This window comes from Hydra viridissima, unplaced genomic scaffold, assembly GCF_058129835.1.
Source record: "Hydra viridissima isolate aposymbiotic clone 2 unplaced genomic scaffold, HvirCarnegie_v1 scaffold_4, whole genome shotgun sequence".
In the NCBI taxonomy this organism is placed as follows: domain Eukaryota; kingdom Metazoa; phylum Cnidaria; class Hydrozoa; order Anthoathecata; family Hydridae; genus Hydra; species Hydra viridissima.
In genome coordinates this window covers 18328669-18345363 of record NW_028324303.1, presented here as the reverse complement: position 1 = coordinate 18345363, position 16695 = coordinate 18328669, and the positions used below count along the sequence as shown (strand labels likewise).

The following is a 16695-nucleotide window of genomic DNA, read 5'->3' as shown; positions in this document are numbered from 1 at the left end:
ACTTATGATGTACCAAAAATGGCAAAAAGTCTTACTTATAGTTTAAATCAATATTCAGACTTATTAAATGATTGTTGGATTAGGAAATAAATGTGACTTCAACGTTGCTCAGTTTTCATTCCTGTTTTTAGAAGTGGAAGACACCCAGCGATTCATATGGGTCTAGTAGAGTAACCTCTCATACTCTCAACTTTTCTGATATGTCTGATAAATTTAATGATTCGTTTAGCATATCAAATAGTAATGCCTTCATAGTCTTGTTTCTAACTCAAATCTTACTGATTTGCCTGTTTGTTTATCCATTTCAATCTGGAAAGAACGTAATTGCAATGACGGATTTAGTAGAGTAAGATATTATCATGTTGCAAAATTTATCTATCTTTACATATTTAATTCTATGAGTTATAGTCATAATACTTTTACTTTGTTATTTAGAGACAATTAGTACCAGGTCACAAAATATACATTGACCACGTAAAATTCAGCAAATGTAAAAAATCGCATGGTACGATTAGATTTGTAAATGATCTTTTGGTGGGAAACAAAAACTATTAAGTAGTGTCAGTTTTTCTGGCAAGCAAATTAATACTCACCCTTAAAAAGTAGCAAAACCCAAAGTTTATCAAGACCTTGTTGATGGTGTTGTTGGTTATTAGTTATAGCATTTAAATTTCTTTATTAAACAAAAGAAATCAATATCTAATTGAACTTTTTTGTATTTTTAGCTTGTGTCTGTCAGATATTGGAAGTATGTGCAAACAGCAATCAAAATAAAATTAGACATTGCGTTGAAAGTTAAGAAGAGTTAAAATATGAAAGATATTATAAGAACATACATATTGTATTTCTGTCTTTTTTAATTATTTAATATATAGTCATTTGTTTTAAAAGTTTGTAAATGCTTTTCTTCTTATTTTTCATCCCAATTCCAAATATTCCTTATGTGCAATTATGTCCAAATATTCCTTATGTGCAGATGGTTTGCAGAATATCATAAAAAGTCTATAAAGTTGCAATATATAGCAGTTTTATAGACTTTTTAAATTCTACAACGTATGAAATATAATATAGACTATATTCGATGGAATGTATTCCATCAATTCTAAAGACCATCTGAAATGATAATAAAAAGTATTTTCTTTACACTTTCGAAAAATACGTTCTACATAAACTTCCATAGGCTTTCTATAGTTAAATTTCTGTAGACCATGTTTTAAAAGCTTATAGAAAATAGTATTGATCTTTTTTATAGAAACTTCTATAGACATTTAATTGCGTATTCTATAGACTTCTGATAGTTGAATTTCTATAGACAATATGTTTCAAAAGCCTATAAAAATAAGATTAATTTTTTTTAAAGAAAGTCTATACAAATTTTGTCCTGGGATGCTTATTTTACATCAATCGTGTTTATTTACAAATAGTCACTCGAGTTTACAAATAATTATTAGAATTTACGAACAATTCAAAAATGTTTCAAAAAATATTATATAAATCTTTGATATATTGTTTTGAAAAATCATCTATATTATGTTGTTGCATAACATAAAAAGTTGAAATAAAAAAACTTCCACCTAGTTTACGAGATGATTAGCAGGTGTACTGCTTCATACCTAAAATGTGGACATCTTAAAGTAGAATATTTATGATTTTGTATACTCCCATTGTATTGCATAATGCAGTCAGGGCCGCAAGAAAATTAAAATGCTCACCTTGAGTTCATTTTAAACGCAAATCTAGTTTAACCGTTATGTGAAAAGTTATTTTAATTTTTTTTTTTTACACAGATCGTTCATTTTCATATTCATTTCAACAAAAACATAAAATTAGTTTTGAAAAACTTTTTATTTAAAGAGTTTATATAAACACTAATTGAAATTCCCTTATATATTATAGATTGAATTTTATTATGGCTTAAAATTAATTCACATAAATATAAAGTTTGTATATACGAGGCGTTTAAGTTGTTTCGATGTTTTTGGTTAGAATACTGCATGTTTTCATTCACGTGTATTTTTTTTTTGGTATCTTTTTTTAAACTCTTCATTTGAAACTAAACAAACAAAAAAAACAACAAAAAAAATTTTTACTAACGTAAACAAAGATAAACAACAGCAAAGTGATATAGTTCGATGTGACAGTTATAGGTAAATTTAATTTTACATACTTAATAGTAATGTAGTTTAATGTGGAAATACTTGCCTATTTCGATAAAATGTTTTTTGACAAATGTGTGATGACTAATAAGTGCGTAACAAAAACCTAATCCACTGCAAGTTTACTTGTGATCTAAAGCGAGCTCCTTGCACTGAGTTGGGATACATCATACTTGCGTCACATGTGTATGACCACCATTTATTACAAGGAAGAAATTGAGCCCCTTGAGAGTTAAATCTATCAATTTCACCAGCTAATAAAAATAGCAAAAAAGTTATTTAAATATGTAGCTGCTATCAAAACAGTTTTGTATATTTTTTACAGATCGTATATTTAGTAAATTATCATTTCTATATATGTAGAATGTTTTGAATATTTAATAATAAATGTTTTCTAATTTTTTTATTTTTTATTTTACATATTTTATATACTTTATGCTTTCACATATATACTTGATGGACTTTCGCATAAATACTTATGGTCAAAAAATCCGGGACTAACTCACTGATAGTGTGACAAAACAAAAATTCGTATGTTACAAAGAATCTGCTCTTTAGAAAATATCTTTGTCGAAGTTTGCAAAGTTTAAAAGTGATTTTTAACACGCGGGATGTCCTAATGACGTGATTACACCAGAAAACATTAAAAAAACCTCAATATGGAGAAAACCTCTGACATAAATTATTTACCGAATTTTTTGCGCCTCTTTTGTGTCGATGGATAAAATGTGTATCTGCATGTAAACATTCGAACGTGGAAATGTTTAAAAAGCGTTGGAGTATATCACTCTTCAAGGAGGGCAGATCGATGAATAAAGTGGAATTTTGTACACACAAAGTTTCTTTTTAGGTAGTGACACAGGGGATTTTTTGACTGACGTATTAACAAAAAGTGTGAGGAAAAAACTTTACAAAAATATGTAAATGGCTATGCCGCTTTGAATTTAAATACCCAATTACAAAATAATCTTGCACTCCAAAGGACTACAATTCAGCTTATTAACTTACATGTTGTTAACAACAGTAAACTTACATCCTCTGTCGTCGTAGCTTGAGTAGGTAAATCTGTAAAGTTGTTCTTCGGTATCAACATGAATATTATTGTAAATGATACTAATAGTATTATCCCCTCGGAACGAATAATCTATTCTCATGTCAGTATTTAAAGATTTAGTTAACTGATGAAGATTCTCCAAACCAATCCATTGCTGGTTATCAAGTCCAAAACCATTTTTATAAGCCTCGTAATCTTTGTTCCAATAATCAGACTCCATACTAGAAAATCGTGTCATCATGGGAATCCATACTAAAAAAGGATTATAAATTATTTAACTTAAATTAGATTTTTTTAAAGTAAATTTTAAGTAAACTTATGGACTGACAAACCTGAACTGTTAGGTAAGGTTTGTGAAGACTGGAGAAGTTGTAATATACAGTAAGAATAAGCGGGATCACTTCCTCTTATAGTTGCATAATATCCAAGGGCGCATTTACATAAACCAGCATTAAAAACAACATCTATTCCACGCAATTTAAAATTTGGGTCTATGTTGGGATTGTCTGTGGAATAAAGTTTGCATGTCTGTACGCAAAGATCGTTTGAGAAAGTTAGCGAACTTACAGTTTTCCCATTTATATTTACATTGCCAGAGGTAGCTTGACATTCACCATGAGCACCTGTATAAGAAAAAAATTTTGATAGTTAACATAACGGGTGATGAGAAAAAAATGAGACTGCGTTTAAAAAGGCTTAAGTCCCTTATTTTAAACGATTTTTTTTCAAACTAAAAAAAAAAAAAATTCAAGTAGAGAATTTTTTATGCTTTTAAAATGTATATTTCTTTAATAAAACTCCATTTCTTCAAATATTATCGATTTGACCATTTACTGATCCCATTAGACTTTGTATGGCAGTAAAATCGATCTTATTCAAACAATAATTTATTCTATTGCAACGTTGATCAACTGTTTCTGCTTTCCAGTGTTCTTGTATACTGTTCCAGTAGTTCCAGTTGTTCTTGCACCTTCTCCTTTCAATTCCAAAAGTCTTCAACAGGCCTACATTCTGGTACGTTGGGAGGGTTGTCTTCCTTTTCAACAAAATTGATGCTACCTTGCCTGAAATAATCCAATGCAGTTTTTGCATAATGTGACGTTGTTAGGTCAGGCCAGAATATTTAGTTGTTATCTAAATGGTTTAATTTGATGAAAGGAACAAATCTTTTTATGTTTTTATTTGCAATCGCTCAGGTATAATTCTTGCTTGTTTGATGGTTTAAAAAGTGAAAAAAACGAATTACAAATACCTTTACGCGAGGTTAGAATTATTTTGTTCTATCTCCCATTTTAAAATTTGGGAGAAAATGATTTATTAGTTTTAGTTAGTAATAATAACTTTTAAAAAACGCTTTATTTTATAAATTTTTTTCTAAATAATTTGCTTAAACATAAACTATTTAAAGCATGAGTTATTATTTCTTTAAAAGTTAAAGCTAAAGATTTAAACAACTTTTACTTTTAGAAAAAATTAAAAACTTTCTCCCAAAGTTTAAACTTGGAGATAGAACAAAATAATTCTAACCTCGCGTTTAGCTGAAATACAAATCCAGAAAAACACTTTTTGCTCGTATTTTTCAACTGGATTCTATTTTACGATTGGTAGTGTTATAGAAGTGTTTCTAGGGTAGAAAATTTGTTGTCCATTAACAGCGTTGTGCTTTAAAGTTAAATAAGATTCGTCATTAATTATTGATTCATGATTTTTGTATTTTTTGAACAAGCGACTGGATCTCGTTCTTATTTAGCGTTTTTTATTCTTATTGGAATCTTTTTTTTTTTTTTGTTTTTTTTACATTTAATATCTGAGTATTTCAACTATATTTTGCAGATAAAAAACTAATCGCACAAAAAGTTTCTAGCTGCTCGCCTCTGTGAGACACCATCATTGTGTTCAATCATGGTCTTCAGCTTAGCGACTAAACCACTTCCTTTAACTCGTTGAGTTCCAATTCCATTATCTACACGTTCAGTTATATGGTGTAGGTTGCTTTTGGTATTTTTTCTGCTTTAAAGTAACAATAAGTGTAATCTAAAAACTATATACACGCTCACGGCGGAACCCCTCCTCAGATTATTTTTATTTTCATTTTCATACGTAAAATTTTAATTGCTTATTTTTAATTTAAAACTAAAATAAAACTGTATTAAAATAAAAACAATACATATAATACGCAACTAATAGATTTAGTGCATCCAAGTTTCAATTAAACGCAGTCTTATTTTTTTTGTCATCAACCGTTAATTTCTCTAATCCGAAAAATATTAGTTTTGTTAAGAGAGTGTATTGAAGTTGTACTTTTTATGCTTAATATCTTAATCTTATTTGATTATCAATGCACAAATATTATTAGTGTTATTTAAAAAAGTAACAAGTTTAAGTTACTGTTAAAGAAAAATACACTTTCATGGTTTGAAATTCTTGAAGTATATTTAATTAGCTAATAAACAAATATTATGTTATTAGCGTGTATTTATAGCCAGCAAGAACAAAATGCAGAGACGAAGGTTTATTTCATCAATACCGAAACCAACTGACTGCTTAAGTGTCTAAAAATTTCATTTATTAAATTTGATAACGTTAAACCAAAAACTTACGGCTGTTTACCTAAGATGCAGTAAGTCGTTTTGGTTCCACTAGGATCGTTCGTAATCAATCCATTTAAACATTCGCATTTATCATTCAGCCAAACAACTGAGTTAATTTCATTTTTACCATTTTTTTTTTCAAAAATACAAAACTCTGGGCATTTGTTGTCACCTGTTGGATATAAATCTTGGTTACTGTTTCCCAAGACATAGTAGCCATTTTTAAATAGACACATATTGACTAAGAAAAAAAAAAAAAAAGGATATGAATATATACAAATATATATATAATATATATATATATATATATATATATATATATATATGCATGTATATATGTATGTATCGATGCTTTAACCTTAAACTATAATAAAAGGATTTTTAGTTGTTATTTGCTCTTTACCTTCGTTTTGTAGTTCTTTCTTACTCATCTCGCACAAAGTAAAAAAGGATGCATTTCCACTTGGATTAATTTTGTATAAAGCGGTAAGGTTGAACCCTCGATCAAAATGACTTTGACAACTTCTTGCTTCTCCTGCCACTGAAAAGAAATTTTTAAACGAATGTTTTCAACACTTTTTAACAAGCTAAAAGTGGCTTTTAAAAAATGTTTAAAATATTTGAACATAAAACATTTCAAAATTTTGTGGCGAACATGAAAAACGAAAATGTTTAAATTACTTTCCAAATTCGATATTTTAAAAAACCACCTTCTATACAATTGCACATGTGCTGCCTTCTGCTTTTTACAGAGCAAGAGGGATTACATTTACACTTCCCACACGGGTTTTTTGTCAAACTACAACTCTGAGAACATTTAGCCTAAAATAGACGAGTTCAAAAATATATCATACGCTGAGATATGGGAACAACAACTTAGAAAGCTATTTGATTGTTATTATTTGTAGAGTCCCACTTACCTTTTCTTGTGTTACAAATAAATACCCTTTTTCTTTCGTGGTTTCAAGAACGTCTTTGCTAAAAAAAGAACAACTAACTGTGCTTTCATTTATGTTTTGAACAGAAATTGATTTGCAAGGAGAGTCAGGTTTAAAACAGTACGTAATGCATTCTTCGTAAGAGTGACGATATTCTTTGGATATATAATGTAACTCAGTTGTTCTTGTACTTTTATACACTACGGCGGAGTATATAGAAGATTTTCGCTCAGGATAAAAATATTCTGTGAGTATTTCCCTTAGTTTCCCTATTACTAAAATGAAATACAACAACTTCATGTCTCTTTTCCTTTGAGAAAAAGTTTTTGTTTTATAACTTTATACTTTGTTTTTAACTACTAAGTTCCAAAAAACTAAATCATTTATCAATATTTCTACCGATTACTTTGCATAAGTAAATACATACTTATAAAAAGAGCTTCATTTAAACTTCAATATTTTATCATTTCCAATTGAACAAACTATTTTTTTTCTAACTCAATATCCAATTCATGAGTTGTTGCATTTTTAAGTAGCAAGTGAATTATATAAATGTTAAATTATTTTTGCCATATGTTCTAACTCCATCAAAAGAATTCATAAAAACAGAGCAAGTATTTTAGAACGGAACAAAAATATCAACGAGTAGATTTAGAGTTTAAAACTTTTTAGAGTTATTCCTATACATTAAGTGATTCAAGTGATTGGGCACTGTAATTTTAATCATTTACGAGGAAAAAATGTATTTAAACTTTAATAAACTATTTATAAACAAATTTTAGAATTATACTTGATACATAGCGTCATAGCACTCATAAAGAAGGTTTGAAGGCAACCCCCAGGACAAAATGTTCTATAGATTTTCTATAAAACTAATTCATTTCTATAGGAGTTCTGTAAAAATAATTAAGTTTTATAAAATTTCTATAGACAATTTTTTGAAGTCTATAGAAATTTCTATAGACTTCAAAATATATTTTGATCTTCTATAGACTTCAAGAAATTGTCTACAGAAATTTCATAGAACTGTTTAAGGAGATTTTAAAGGGAAGTAATGCAATCAAAAATAGTAGGGTAATTTCGGCGTTTTAAGCTATTTTGTTGTTTATAGACAATGGTTGCTTTAATAACGTTAAAAAATCATGCATATCGATGTCCTGCAGATATATCTATTAAATAATAGTTAAAAAATTGTTTCAAGCTTACAAAGTTTTATGTAAAATTTGTTTTACAAAATACTCAAAAATGACGAAATTAGCGACCTAGTATGGTAATTTCGGCACAATTATACGGTAAATTCGGCATACTTAAGAAAATTAGATGTTCATTGAAAACGCACTAATATAATTAAAATATCATAAACAGCTATAAATCTGCATTGTATAAAGTAATTGTCTCTTAAATGGAATTTGTTACACCTAATTGGCATTTAATCAAGGGCGTTGCAATTGCAAAGATTCATACTTTTTGAACCACCTATTTTAGTAAAGTATGAATACATCACCCAAAACAGAAACCTTATTAGAAAAATGTGCTTCCAAAGTAAAATTGTAAATAAAATGATTACTAATTTCTATGATTTCGATGATTATTTCTAAATTCTGTTTAAATAAGAATTCATGTTTATAAGCTCAAAAGTAGTTCATAAAATAATATTTTACATAACTACAATAGTTAAACATAAAAAAATTAAATACAAAACTCAAAGAAAACTTTATAAAAAGAGATTTATTTAAGAAAGTTAAAAAACAGCTTAAAGAATCAGTGTTTCATACAGTCATCACAAGTAAATACTTTTTTAGCATAAACACCACATAAAGCAGCACATGTTTCATGCCACCATCTACAGCATTTATGGCATTTATCCCAATTATCCTTTAAGTATGGATCGACAGGATCCCCATAACTGTATTGACACATTGCACAAAGTTGTTTATTAATCGCACTTTTAGCATCAAGGTTACTCAAACACGTCTTTTGATGTGTAGATATATTTTCTTTAATGCACTTTTTACGTGGCTGCCTGTTCTTACATTTCAAAGATAAAGATTCCTCTAGCTGAGATTTATATGGTGATCCAGTAATTTTTTCAGCATGATTTACCCTCCTTTTTATACCTGTTCGTTTTTTATTTTTAATGTCAAGTCCAGCTAGTGATCCAAATGTAACACCATGAGGTTGTGAGGTTTCATCAGAGGTGGCTAATTCTAATGACTTCTGAAGTGTAAATGATGAGTTTGGTGAAGCAGATTCTAAATAAAAATATTTAATTAAAAAAGGTGAATAAAATTAGGCAACATGTAAATTATAAAAAATTTAAACTATTTATATTTTTTTAAGAAACTTTTTTTTAGGTTAATGAAACAACAGATAACTTATTATTTTGCTTGATTTAAAAAAAATTTACATTTGTGTTTTAAATAAATGGTGGAAGATGGTAAAAATAATACATCTTTTAAAATGATTTACCTTTCTGAGAAGCAATTACACATTCAGTAGCAAAATCAATATGATCTAAATCTTTAGCAGAGTCTAACCCATTGTCGAGAGTAGGGTGCATTTCAGAGGTAATATTTGGTTTTGAAATTTTTGATACAATATACGAGTGATCAGTAGCCTTAGCTGCAGCAAAGTCTTCTTCAGTAAGCATATTTCTATCAAATGAATATATTCCACATTTTTTAAACCCTGACTGACAATTTTGAACAGTTGCAGCTTTCCCATAAGCTATTCCAAATTATTCACTAACCTCTAATTCAGTTACAGGACGACCTGGATGGTGACGAAGCCAAGTACCAACTTCTTGATCATAGAATATTTTAAGACTTTTAAAAAATGAAACATCAAGTGGTTGCAGTTTGTGCGTGCAGTGAGACTGAAGTGATAGTATAATAACATTTGTCTTGCGAGCTTTTATAATAACACTAAGATTTTTTTTATGACTTGAATGTCCATCTAAAATTAGAAGAACTGGTTGGTCTCTTGACTGTGGCTGGACTGCTTTTAAAAAATGATCAATCCATTTTTCAAACAAATCAGTTGTTATCCACCCATTTTTGCTGCCACCATAAATAGAACCGATTGGGGCTTTATCTAAAAATTCAGGTCTCACTCGAATACGTGGATAAGTCAACATTGGAGGGACAAAAAATCCGCTTGCTAATTGACAACAAACTATTGTGATTGTTTTTCCTCTTTCAGAGCTTGTTAAGCTACCAACACTATGTTTTCCCTTCAGGGCAACAACTTTTCCTGGTTTATGGCATATAGACAATCCAGATTTGTCTACGTTGAATAAGTTTGCTGGTGGAATAATCTGCATTTCATCAGCATTAAACATTATTTTTTCTAGTTCATCATAAAAACGATTAACTTTTATTCTGTTAAAACCAATGGCTCGATGCAATGACATTGATTCAGCAACTCTTACAGAGAGTTTATTATGACGTTTCAAAAAACCCCTAAACCATTCTTTTCCTGCTGACTTAGTTGCACAATTAAACTTATGAATAATCCCATTTTCTTCACAAAACTAGAATACCATTTGCTTTACATCTTTTGGAGACAGACCAAATAATCTCTGTGACATAGTCAGAAGAACTTCAACAAGTTCTTTTTCTTGAAAAGCTGAGAGTGTTGTTGGGTATCCTGCTCTTAACTTTTTAACACAATTATCAACAGACACTCGTTTTATATAGTCATGTAGTGTTTGCCTTGGTATTTTATGTTGTTTAGCAGCAGAACATTTCGAGCAACCATCAACTAAAACTGCATTTACTGCTAGTTTTAATGATTCATTTGACTAATTACCATATTTTACACGCTTTGAACCCATTATATAATGCTAACACACAATTATATATATATATATATATATATATATATATATATATATATATATATATATATATATATACATATATATATATATATATATATATATATATATATATATATATATATATATATATAATAAATTATTAATTTATTGTATACATATTATTATATGACAGAAATTTAATTTATATTGTGGGGAACTATTATTTTATTAAGTTTCACAGAGACACTGACGAATTCAATTTTTTCCTAACTCGTTATTATCTTATTACTATCTGAATTACTAAAATCAACTTCTTCTATACATAATATTTTAAACGGTAATTTCCATTTTGGTTTCAGAGAAAGCACGGGTCGGCAAATTCGGCACTGCCGAAATTAAAAACTATTTATAAGCCGAAATTATCTTCTTATAGCAGTCCTTGGGCAAACTGTTATATCTTGTAACATACTTTGATTTTCATCTTATTGTTGCTCACATTTTATTCAGTTTAAATTTTTGAATAAAATAAATAACAACTTTTGGTAAAAATTTTCGAGAAAAAATCATTTATCCAACATTTTCAAATAGGTAAAAATGTTAAGAAAAAGCTAATAATCATAAATTAATGCACCTATAATGTAAAAATAAAAGTTTAAAGCAATTTTTTTAGGAAAATTGTTTATCTTGCTACAATACCCAACTATGATTTGATTATTCCAATAAATAAATATTTTTAGGTGTTTTTTGAAGGGGTGCCGAAATTATCTCCCTGCCGAAATTACCCTACTTTACCCTAAGTAAAGCTTTGAAATGCATTTAAAAATAATTTATGCATCGTTGAAAAATTTTAAATAATTAATTAAATAGGAATTGCTCAACTTTTCACAACAATAAAGACATCCATGAAATAGCATTATGAATATGAAAAAAGTGAATGATGTTTTGTTTTCTATTTGCCTATATTGTTTCTTAAATGCATCACATTTAATAATATTAGTTTTAGTTGTTTTAACTTATTTGCTTTAATGACTTTTTTAGGGATTATTTGTATGTTAAGTCAATTAGGAATATCAACCCAGGACTTATCCGATGGAGTTTTGCAGGTAAACAAGCCCCATGATTTATCTTCCTTAACACATTATATGCCTATATTGACAAAAAGTCTTTCCTCTAATTCAATTCAATATGCAAGTGACTTCAATGTAACTCAAAGTTTTCATTCATCTTTTCAGAAGTGGAAGCCCAGGACAAAATTTGTATAGATTTTCTATACAAAAAATCAATCCTTTTTTCTATAGGCTTTTGAAACATATTTTCTATAGAAATTCAACTACTAAAAGTCTATAGAATATGCAATTGAAAGTCTATAGAAGTTTCTATAAAAAGGATCAATACTATTTTCTATAGGCTTTAGAAACAAGGCCTATAGAAATTTAACTACAGAAAGTCTTTAGAAGTTTCTACAGATCGTATTTTTCGAGAATGTATAGAAAATATTTTCTATTATTGTTTAGATTAGATTAAACTTCTGAAACCAATAGTTAATAGTAACTATTGGTTCAATAAAATACGCTTTCGCTAGAATCAAGGACGTATTAATAGATTGTTTTAAATAGATAATTGTTTTAAAAGTTTTTAAATGCACTTTTTCTTGTTTTTTATCCCAATAGCAAATATTCCTTAATATTCCTTAAAATATCCTTAAAAATGTACATAGTGTATATCTGTCATTTTTTATTATTTAATATATAGTCATTTGTTTTAAAAGTTTTTAAATGCAATTTTTTCTTATTTTTTATCCCAATAGCAAATATTCCTTATGTGTAACATACAGATGGTTTATAGGATATCATAAAAAGTCTATGAAATTGGTATAGGTAGCATTTTTATTGTCTTTATTATATGTGGTAAATAATATATGTAATATTTAGTATAGACTATATTCGATGGAATATATTCCATCGATTCTATAGACTATCTAAACAATAATAGAAAATATTTTCTATACATTCTCGAAAAATACGATCTGTAGAAACTTCTAAAGACTTTCTGTAGTTAAATTTCTATAGGCCTTGTTTCTAAAGCCTATAGAAAATAGTATTGATCCTTTTTATAGAAACTTCTATAGACTTTCAATTGCATATTCTATAGACTTTTAGTAGTTGAATTTCTATAGAAAATATGTTTCAAAAGCCTATAGAAAAAAGGATTGATTTTTTGTATAGAAAATCTATACAAATTTTGTCCTGGGCTTCCACTTCTGAAAAGATGAATGAAAACTTTGAGTTACATTGAAGTCACTTGCATATTGAATTGAATTAGAGGAAAGACTTTTTGTCAATATAGGCATATAATGTGTTAAGGAAGATAAATCATGGGGCTTGTTTACCTGCAAAACTCCATCGGATAAGTCCTGGGTTGATATTCCTAATTGACTTAACATACAAATAATCCCTAAAAAAGTCATTAAAGCAAATAAGTTAAAACAACTAAAACTAATATTATTAAATGTGATGCATTTAAGAAACAATATAGGCAAATAGAAAACAAAACATCATTCACTTTTTTCATATTCATAATGCTATTTCATGGATGTCTTTATTGTTGTGAAAAGTTGAGCAATTCCTATTTAATTAATTATTTAAAATTTTTCAACGATGCATAAATTATTTTTAAATGCATTTCAAAGCTTTACTTAGGGTAAAGTAGGGTAATTTCGGCAGGGAGATAATTTCGGCACCCCTTCAAAAAACACCTAAAAATATTTATTTATTGGAATAATCAAATCATAGTTGGGTATTGTAGCAAGATAAACAATTTTCCTAAAAAAATTGCTTTAAACTTTTATTTTTACATTATAGGTGCATTAATTTATGATTATTAGCTTTTTCTTAACATTTTTACCTATTTGAAAATGTTGGATAAATGATTTTTTCTCGAAAATTTTTACCAAAAGTTGTTATTTATTTTATTCAAAAATTTAAACTGAATAAAATGTGAGCAACAATAAGATGAAAATCAAAGTATGTTACAAGATATAACAGTTTGCCCAAGGACTGCTATAAGAAGATAATTTCGGCTTATAAATAGTTTTTAATTTCGGCAGTGCCGAATTTGCCGACCCGTGCTTTCTCTGAAACCAAAATGGAAATTACCGTTTAAAATATTATGTATAGAAGAAGTTGATTTTAGTAATTCAGATAGTAATAAGATAATAACGAGTTAGGAAAAAATTGAATTCGTCAGTGTCTCTGTGAAACTTAATAAAATAATAGTTCCCCACAATATAAATTAAATTTCTGTCATATAATAATATGTATACAATAAATTAATAATTTATTATATATATATATATATATATATATATATATATATATATATATATATATATATATATATATATATATATATATATATATATATATATATATATATATATATATATATATATATATATATATATATATATATATATATATATAATTGTGTGTTAGCATTATATAATGGGTTCAAAGCGTGTAAAATATGGTAATTAGTCAAATGAATCATTAAAACTAGCAGTAAATGCAGTTTTAGTTGATGGTTGCTCGAAATGTTCTGCTGCTAAACAACATAAAATACCAAGGCAAACACTACATGACTATATAAAACGAGTGTCTGTTGATAATTGTGTTAAAAAGTTAAGAGCAGGATACCCAACAACACTCTCAGCTTTTCAAGAAAAAGAACTTGTTGAAGTTCTTCTGACTATGTCACAGAGATTATTTGGTCTGTCTCCAAAAGATGTAAAGCAAATGGTATTCTAGTTTTGTGAAGAAAATGGGATTATTCATAAGTTTAATTGTGCAACTAAGTCAGCAGGAAAAGAATGGTTTAGGGGTTTTTTGAAACGTCATAATAAACTCTCTGTAAGAGTTGCTGAATCAATGTCATTGCATCGAGCCATTGGTTTTAACAGAATAAAAGTTAATCGTTTTTATGATGAACTAGAAAAAATAATGTTTAATGCTGATGAAATGCAGATTATTCCACCAGCAAACTTATTCAACGTAGACAAATCTGGATTGTCTATATGCCATAAACCAGGAAAAGTTGTTGCCCTGAAGGGAAAACATAGTGTTGGTAGCTTAACAAGCTCTGAAAGAGGAAAAACAATCACAATAGTTTGTTGTCAATTAGCAAGCGGATTTTTTGTCCCTCCAATGTTGACTTATCCACGTATTCGAGTGAGACCTGAATTTTTAGATAAAGCCCCAATCGGTTCTATTTATGGTGGCAGCAAAAATGGGTGGATAACAACTGATTTGTTTGAAAAATGGATTGATCATTTTTTAAAAGCAGTCCAGCCACAGTCAAGAGACCAACCAGTTCTTCTAATTTTAGATGGACATTCAAGTCATAAAAAAAATCTTAGTGTTATTATAAAAGCTCGCAAGACAAATGTTATTATACTATCACTTCAGTCTCACTGCACGCACAAACTGCAACCACTTGATGTTTCATTTTTTAAAAGTCTTAAAATATTCTATGATCAAGAAGTTGGTACTTGGCTTCGTCACCATCCAGGTCGTCCTGTAACTGAATTAGAGGTTAGTGAATAATTTGGAATAGCTTATGGGAAAGCTGCAACTGTTCAAAATTGTCAGTCAGGGTTTAAAAAATGTGGAATATATTCATTTGATAGAAATATGCTTACTGAAGAAGACTTTGCTGCAGCTAAGGCTACTGATCACTCGTATATTGTATCAAAAATTTCAAAACCAAATATTACCTCTGAAATGCACCCTACTCTCGACAATGGGTTAGACTCTGCTAAAGATTTAGATCATATTGATTTTGCTACTGAATGTGTAATTGCTTCTCAGAAAGGTAAATCATTTTAAAAGATGTATTATTTTTACCATCTTCCACCATTTATTTAAAACACAAATGTAAATTTTTTTTAAATCAAGCAAAATAATAAGTTATCTGTTGTTTCATTAACCTAAAAAAAAGTTTCTTAAAAAAATATAAATAGTTTAAATTTTTTATAATTTACATGTTGCCTAATTTTATTCACCTTTTTTAATTAAATATTTTTATTTAGAATCTGCTTCACCAAACTCATCATTTACACTTCAGAAGTCATTAGAATTAGCCACCTCTGATGAAACCTCACAACCTCATGGTGTTACATTTGGATCACTAGCTGGACTTGACATTAAAAATAAAAAACGAACAGGTATAAAAAGGAGGGTAAATCATGCTGAAAAAATTACTGGATCACCATATAAATCTCAGCTAGAGGAATCTTTATCTTTGAAATGTAAGAACAGGCAGCCACGTAAAAAGTGCATTAAAGAAAATATATCTACACATCAAAAGACGTGTTTGAGTAACCTTGATGCTAAAAGTGCGATTAATAAACAACTTTGTGCAATGTGTCAATACAGTTATGGGGATCCTGTCGATCCATACTTAAAGGATAATTGGGATAAATGCCATAAATGCTGTAGATGGTGGCATGAAACATGTGCTGCTTTATGTGGTGTTTATGCTAAAAAAGTATTTACTTGTGATGACTGTATGAAACACTGATTCTTTAAGCTGTTTTTTAACTTTCTTAAATAAATCTCTTTTTATAAAGTTTTCTTTGAGTTTTGTATTTAATTTTTTTATGTTTAACTATTGTAGTTATGTAAAATATTATTTTATGAACTACTTTTGAGCTTATAAACATGAATTCTTATTTAAACAGAATTTAGAAATAATCATCGAAATCATAGAAATTAGTAATCATTTTATTTACAATTTTACTTTGGAAGCACATTTTTCTAATAAGGTTTCTGTTTTGGGTGATGTATTCATACTTTACTAAAATAGGTGGTTCAAAAAGTATGAATCTTTGCAATTGCAACGCCCTTGATTAAATGCCAATTAGGTGTAACAAATTCCATTTAAGAGACAATTACTTTATACAATGCAGATTTATAGCTGTTTATGATATTTTAATTATATTAGTGCGTTTTCAATGAACATCTAATTTTCTTAAGTATGCCGAATTTACCGTATAATTGTGCCGAAATTACCATACTAGGTCGCTAATTTCGTCATTTTTGAGTATTTTGTAAAACAAATTTTACATAAAACTTTGTAA

At 28.2% G+C, this 16695-nt stretch overlaps 3 protein-coding genes and 1 pseudogene across 3 annotated transcripts; 2 read left to right on the top strand and 2 right to left on the bottom strand.

The window, feature by feature from the left end:
• Positions 1-1826: 1826 nt before the first annotated feature.
• LOC149890274 (uncharacterized) lies at positions 1827-7189 on the bottom strand. Its single transcript, XM_090084853.1, has 8 exons — positions 6722-7189; positions 6512-6623; positions 6205-6342; positions 5821-6042; positions 3543-3833; positions 3190-3462; positions 2203-2410; positions 1827-2053 (listed from the first exon to the last, which is right to left on the bottom strand). Exons 1-7 carry the CDS (start codon positions 7037-7039, stop codon positions 2241-2243), a joined length of 1524 nt encoding a protein of 507 aa, XP_089940979.1. The 5' UTR covers positions 7040-7189; the 3' UTR covers positions 1827-2053; positions 2203-2240.
• Positions 7190-8281: 1092 nt separating this feature from the next.
• Positions 8282-10557, bottom strand: LOC145181652 (uncharacterized; annotated as a pseudogene).
• A 3013-nt stretch (positions 10558-13570) lies between these two features.
• Positions 13571-15160, top strand: LOC149890273 (uncharacterized). Its single transcript, XM_090085244.1, has 3 exons — positions 13571-13582; positions 14096-14356; positions 14414-15160. Exons 1-3 carry the CDS (start codon positions 13571-13573, stop codon positions 15158-15160), a joined length of 1020 nt encoding a protein of 339 aa, XP_089941370.1.
• An 87-nt stretch (positions 15161-15247) lies between these two features.
• On the top strand, positions 15248-16355 carry LOC149890272 (uncharacterized). The gene is made up of 2 exons (XM_090085461.1): positions 15248-15428; positions 15646-16355. Exons 1-2 carry the CDS (start codon positions 15248-15250, stop codon positions 16134-16136), a joined length of 672 nt encoding a protein of 223 aa, XP_089941587.1. The 3' UTR covers positions 16137-16355.
• Positions 16356-16695: the final 340 nt, after the last annotated feature.